Source organism: Geotrypetes seraphini, chromosome 11 (genome assembly GCF_902459505.1).
Source record: "Geotrypetes seraphini chromosome 11, aGeoSer1.1, whole genome shotgun sequence".
Lineage (NCBI taxonomy): Eukaryota > Metazoa > Chordata > Amphibia > Gymnophiona > Dermophiidae > Geotrypetes > Geotrypetes seraphini.
In genome coordinates, this window is record NC_047094.1 from 121,590,371 (window position 1) to 121,597,016 (window position 6,646).

At 41.6% G+C, this 6,646-nt stretch overlaps 1 protein-coding gene across 4 annotated transcripts in view; it reads left to right on the forward strand.

Moving 5' to 3' along the window:
* TM9SF4 (transmembrane 9 superfamily member 4) overlaps positions 1-6,374 on the forward strand; it is a 158,678-nt gene extending 152,304 nt beyond the window's left edge. For all 4 annotated transcript variants that reach the window (XM_033914649.1, XM_033914646.1, XM_033914647.1 and 1 more), the window contains one exon: positions 5,481-6,374. In XM_033914649.1, the coding sequence (XP_033770540.1) occupies positions 5,481-5,630 (150 nt within the window). In that variant the 3' untranslated portion in view covers positions 5,631-6,374. The remainder of the gene's footprint in view (positions 1-5,480) is intronic.
* The last annotated feature ends 272 nt before the right edge of the window (positions 6,375-6,646 follow it).

The window sequence follows — 6,646 nt, forward strand, 5'->3', positions numbered from 1 at the left end:
ACCAAAGCCTAAACCAGCTCCTGCAAAGCCTTCTCAACCTCTTCCATCCTACCAGAGGCGTTATCCTCCAAGGGCAGCTCCTTACACTAGAGCACCTCCCAAGAAACAACAGCAGCAGAAGCAGCAGAAACCTCAGCCTTCTGCTGCACCTAAGGCTGCTTAGCTTTTTTGACTATCTCAAACAGAGCATAACCTCCATTGTTCTGCCTCTGTTCTCCCCTCTTCCCATAGGAGGTCGTCTCCACCATAGATGGAAGTCCATTACAACCGACCTCTGGGTACTGTCATTTATCAGGAAAGGATACTCTCTTCATTTCACTCAGATTCCACCAGAGTCTCCTCCAAGAGAGTATCCTTCCAATCCATCCCAGACCGCCCTTCTTCTTCAGGAAGCTCAAGCCCTGCTTCATCTCCGTACCATCGAGGAAGTGCCCTTGGAACAGCAGAACAAGGGGTTTTACTCCCATTACTTCCTAGTTCTGAAGAAGACGGGAGATCTGCGACCCATACTGGATCTCAGGGTTCTCAACAAATTTTTGGTCAAAAAAAAGTTTTGCATGTTGTCCCTGGCATCCCTTTATCCCCTTCTAGATCAGAACGATTGGTTAGTCTCTCTGGATCTCAAAAAGACTTACACTCACATTCCCATTTATCCAGCCTCCCGTCAGTACCTCAGTTTCGGGTGGGGAATCTGCATTATCAATACAGAGTGCTACCCTTCAGCCTTGCATCATCTCCAAGAGTGTTCACCAAGTGCCTGGTGGTGGTAGCATCAACTCTAAGAAACCATGGTCTTCAGGTGTTCCCATACCTAGACGACTGGCTCATCAAAGATTCAACAACTCAAGGGGTTATTGTAGCGACTCAAGGGGTTATTGTAGCGACCCAACGGACTATGTGGTTCCTACAAAGTTTGGGATTTGAGATCAACTTCCCCAAATCCCACCTTCAGCCCTCTCAGAATCTACAGTTCATTGGAGCTGTTCTGGATACTGTCCAACTCAGAGCATTCCTTCCTCAACAGCATCTGAATGCTCTTCTTCAGTTGTGTCACAAAATGTCTTCCCTTCCTTCACTTTCAGCGAGAAACATGATGGTACACATGATGGTCATATGGCCTCGACCGTTCACATGATTCCTTTTGCCAGACTTCACCTCAGAATTCCTCAGTGGACCCTGGCATCTCAGTGGGTGCAGGCTTGCGAACCACTCTCTCGACACATTACAGTCACTTCTTCGTTGAAGCAGTCTCTCCACTGGTGGATGCTCTCTTCCAGTCTCTTCAGAGGTTTATGGTTTCAGACACCCCCTCATCAGAAGGTCCTCACGACAGATTCGTCGACCTACACTTGGGGGGCTCACATCGATGGTCTCTGTACTAAGGCCATTGGTCCAGCACGGTTTGTCAGTGACATATCAATCTGTTGGAACTCAGAGCGAGCTTCAGTGCTCTCAAAGCTTTTCAACATCTTTTTCACGACCAGATAGTCCTCATTCGGACGGACAACCAAGTCGCCATGTATTATGTCAACAAACAGGGAGGAACAGGATCTCTCTCTCTTTGTCAAGAAGCTCTGAAAGTTTTGGACTGGGAAATCCTCAACAACACCTTCCTGAAAGCTGTCTACATCCAAGGGGGTGAAAAACTGTTTGGTGGACAAATTGAGTCGTCTTCTGCAACCTCACGAATGGACACTCAATTCCTCGCCTCTTCATCACATTTTTTCTCAGTGGGGAACTCCTCAGATAGATCTCTTTGCATCTCCCCACAACCACAAACTGCCTCAGTTCTGCTCCAGGATATACTCTCCTCATAGCCTCGAGGCAGATGCTTTTCTATTGGAATGGACGAATCTCTTCCTGTATGCATTTCCTCCATTCCCTCTCATCCTCAAGACTCTTGACAAGCTGAAGAACGATCATGCCACCATGATTCTGATAGCTCCTCGGTGGCTGAGACAACCTTGGTACTCCCTTCTACTTCAATTCAGCAACAGGGAGCCATACCTTCTACCAGTTTTTCCATCTCTGCTTACACAGAGTCAAGGGTCTCTGCTTCATCCTAACCTGCAGTCTCTACACCTGACAGCTTGGTTCCTTTCAACATAACTTCAGTTTTCTCAACCTGTACGAGAAATTTTAGAGGCTTCTAGAAAGCCTGCCACTAGACAATGCTATCACTAAAAATGGACCAGATTTTCTAAGTGGTGCATCTCTCATGACAAGTAGCCTCAAGATTCCTCCTTATCTTCTGTTCTGAATTATCTTTTGAACTTATCTACCTCTGTCCTCAAGTCTACATCTATCCGAGTCCATCTCGGTGCAATTGCTACTTTCCATCAGCCTATCAAAGGGAAACCCCTCTCTGCTCATCTGGTGGTTTCCAAATTTATGAAAGGACTTTTCAATGTCAAACCTATTCTCAAACTGCCTCCAGTGGTTTGGGATCTCAGTGTTACATTACATTACATTAGTGATTTCTATTCTGCCATTACCTTGCGGTTCAAGGCGGATTACATCCAAACTAAAACAAAAATTACATTCAAAATTTGAAGGAATAGAATAAGCGATGACATAGAATTTTTAAGGTAATATATGTTGGGTAAAGAGTTACCAAAGGGAAGTGGAGGTCTTTAGGAGATAAGAATAGGGTGAAATTATGGGTTTTAGATAACGTTTGGTAGATAAAAGAGTATTAGAGAGATCTAAGGGTAAATAGAGTGTTAGCTATTTGGTTGGGATTGGTTGTGCTGGATAGGTTTTATGTGTTTTTTGAAGAGTATGGTTTTAATATCTCTCCTGAAGGCTTTGTAGTCTGAAGTCGAAGATAACAGAGTAGTGATTTGTCTGTCCAGTTTAGCTGCTTTGGAGGCTATTAGGCTGTCATAAAGTTTTTTTTCATTTGACATCTTTGGATGATGGGTGAGAGAAAAGTGAGTGGGATCTTCTGTGTCTGGTTGAGGAGGATTGATTTAGTTGGCTATTCCAGTAAGGTTGGGCCCTCTCCATTGAGAGCCTTGTAAAGTAAGCAGTAGAATTTGAAGTACTCTCGCTTCTATTGGAAGCCAGTGCGAGTCATGGTATGCCTCTGTGATATAATCATATTTTTTTTGGAAATATACAAGTCTCAGGGCTGTATTCTGTATTGTCTGCAATTGCTTCATCATGGTCGTGGGACAAGGTAAGTATAGTATGTTGCAGTAGTCTATCATCCCAAGGATAAGAGATTGTACCAATAGTAGGAATAGCTTCTTTTCGAAGAATGTTCGGATTTTTCTTAGATTTCTCATGGTCATGAACGATGCCTTTATTATTTTGTTAATTTGGGGTTGCATGGTGCAGCCTCTGTCAATTGTGATTCCTAGCAATTTTAGTGTAGGTTGTATTGGATATGAGATTGAGTTTATTACAAGATTAGTTAATGTTGGAGTTTTATTGTTTTCTAGTAGGATGAAATTTGTTTTGTCAGGGTTAAGTTTTAATTTGTGCTCTGTCAAACCAAATTTCAACTGATTTTAGAGTTTTGTGTATTATGCTAGTCATGACAGGTTCTGGTTGGTCGAAGGGCAGGAGAATAGTGATGTCATCTGCGTAGCTGTATGAACTTATGCCATGATTATCTAGGTAGTAGCTGAGGGAGGCTATGTATATATTGAATAGTGTGGGTGATAGGGGTGATCCTTGGGGAACTCCGCAGGGGTTAGACCATGGTTCTGATTTTTCTTGCATTGTTTTAACTCTGTAAGTTCTTGATTGCAGGAATCCTTTGAACCATGCAAGTACCTTGTCTGAGATTCCTATTGAGTCGAGAGTTTGTAGAAGCATGTCGTGGTCTACCAAGTCGAAGGCTGCAGAAAGGTCTAGTTGTATCAGCATGATTTTCTTGCCTGTATAGAGGTGTTGTCATTGTCATTATATTTTGCAAACAAGCTAGTATCTATGTTTGATAATATTGAAGATGCCACACCTCTTTCAGCATAATAGGCAAGATTTTCAGTAGCTCATCTATTATTTGCAATGTCCATGGACATTTTCAGCCTGCATATAATGCAGCCAGTTTTCAGAGAAACTATTCCTGTTTCTCTTTGAAAATTAGCAGCTACAAATTGTATGTGCTAAAATTGACAACATAATTTATACTTATTTGTAGGCATAAAATCCATTGTGTGTCTGTTTTTACTCCCACAGAAATGTCTTGTTTCAAACTGACTAAAAATGTGCTTTGTGAAAGTCCATGCACACTTATTATACTCAGGCAGTGAAGGAATAGTAGTCACACCAGTTTACCTAGGCCAGTGGATTTGAAAGGTGGTCTCAATATGCTTCATGAAGAACATAGATTCTCTCTGCTCGATACTGAGATTGTAGGAGGCAGCCTGGGTACCTCCAGCGGTCTGCAGTGATCCAGAGTTCCAAACTATTCAATGCCAGGTCTCTATACGGACAGCAGCACTGAATATTTGGGTCAAAGTTCATTACCATGGTCTTAGCCAGTTGCTGCCAATATTAGTAGCTGGCTTCTAAGGCCTAGCAACCAAAAAAAGACCTGACTTTTTAGGCGGGTCTTTCTAGTCACTAGCCTTAGCTAGCTAGGGTTACTCTATGGCTCCAGAAAAAGGAGGATGGATTGAGACATCCAAGTTTTACTTTCATTGCTTTTAGTGGAAGTAAAACCCAGATGTCTCAATCCGTCCTCCTTTTTCTGTAGCCATATAGTAACCCTATCCTTAGCCAGCCAGCTATTGAATATTGTCAGTGATTGGCTATGTCATGCAACATAGCTGGTTACCAACCAATCCAGGGACTGGAATATTCAGCAAGAGATAGCAAGCTATGTGCTATTTGGCTGGCCAGGAATCATTCCCAGCTGGCCAGATAGCACTGAATATCAGCTGGTCTGTCTTTAGAGTTCTCTTTTCTAGATGGTCATCTTTTGTGGTTTTGTAGAGTAGTAGAGCTAAAATGATGGGCAATACAGCTTTCATTATATACAGGATTGCCACTATTGGAGGGGTGTGTTTGTTGAGACTTGGAAGTTGGTAGTGATATCCAGGGTGAGAGTATGCCAATAAATGTTTGAATATGCATTTAAACATTCATGTCAGAGTATGCTTGAACTGGAGTTTAGCACACTCATACTGGGAGAAAACAATGAAAATTATATTTATGGAGGTAAGGAATAGTAAAGCTCAGAAACGTATAACTCAGGGGTGTCCAACCTTTTGGCTTCCTGGGCCGCATTGGCTAAAAGAAAATGTTTCTGGGGCTGCACAAACACTGCAGCAAGACAGAGGAGGGAGCTGGCAAGATGGTAAACACCCAAGGGCAGCAGAGGAAAACACTGCATCGCCCTCGACCGGGGCCACACAAAATACTTCACCGAGCCGCATGCGGCCCTCAGGCCGCAGGTTGGACACCCCTGGTATAACTGATACTTGCAAAGACTAGACTCACATTGCTGTATTTTTTTTTTTTTCCAGCTAGACATCGTGGAATTCATTCCCTCTCTTCTTTACTTTGGATATACAGCTCTGATGGTTTTGTCCTTCTGGCTTCTCACTGGCACCATTGGCTTCTATGCAGCGTATATGTTCATTCGCAAAATATATGCTGCAGTAAAAATTGACTGACTAAACAGTTTCGCGCAAGCTTTCAGAGTGTCATCCTGAGATAGAGGATAAATTTCCTTTTCAAAGGAATGAAAAACTGGATGAAGGAGAAATGAACCGTATTTGGAACATAATTTTTGGCAGAATTCTGGATTAGAAGGAGGAACCAAGAAAAAATAAATAAATAAATTTAAAAATATATATATATATATACATATATATATATATATATGTATGTGTGTGTGTGTATGTGTATAATTAACAAATATCACTCTATGAAAGAAACATTTGATCATTTTCTTTTTTTTAATTGTGATTGGGTGTGAAAGCAGTAGAAGTGTGTAGAAATATGATTTGATAGTACCAGAGGCTCTTTAGTTCTTAGCTTTTCACTTTGTTCCGTGCTCTCTGTGATCCCTGCCTACACACAGATTTTGCCTTCAAAGCATGCTAAGAATGCTGTTAAAGTGGGGCAGGAGTTTTGTGAGACTTAATTTCATCTGACAGAATTTTTTGAACACACTGAAGTAAGCGGTGCTAGAAGAAGCATTGGACTACATGCACTGGAAAGAAGAGTGTATTTCTTCCATCTTAATCCTACCTTAGTGTTCTGGTGTATTCTGAGGGAATGACAAACCTGCTGCATTTTCATTTGTATGACTTGTTTCTATAGAATAGAAATGACAAACATTCTTCTGAGGCAGCAGGTATGTTTACAAATGAAAGTTACTGTCAGTTGAATATACAAATGAATCTTTTAACCTGCTGAGCAGTAATATCTGGAAAGTCTGTACATGAGGTATATAAGAAGATTAGAGAACGAGAGATGGTAGGTGTGTATCAATATTTTGTACAGAGAGGCATTGTTTGAATATAAGAATGTTTCATTTCCATTTGGGTTAGTTAAGGAATGAAATCCAGCTCAATTCAATACAATACAGAAGGTCTAGCATTACAGGAACAAGACGTAGACAATCTAGCACATTACTTTCAAGAAAAAATCAGAATCCTGAGGCTGTCATTCACACAAGACCCAG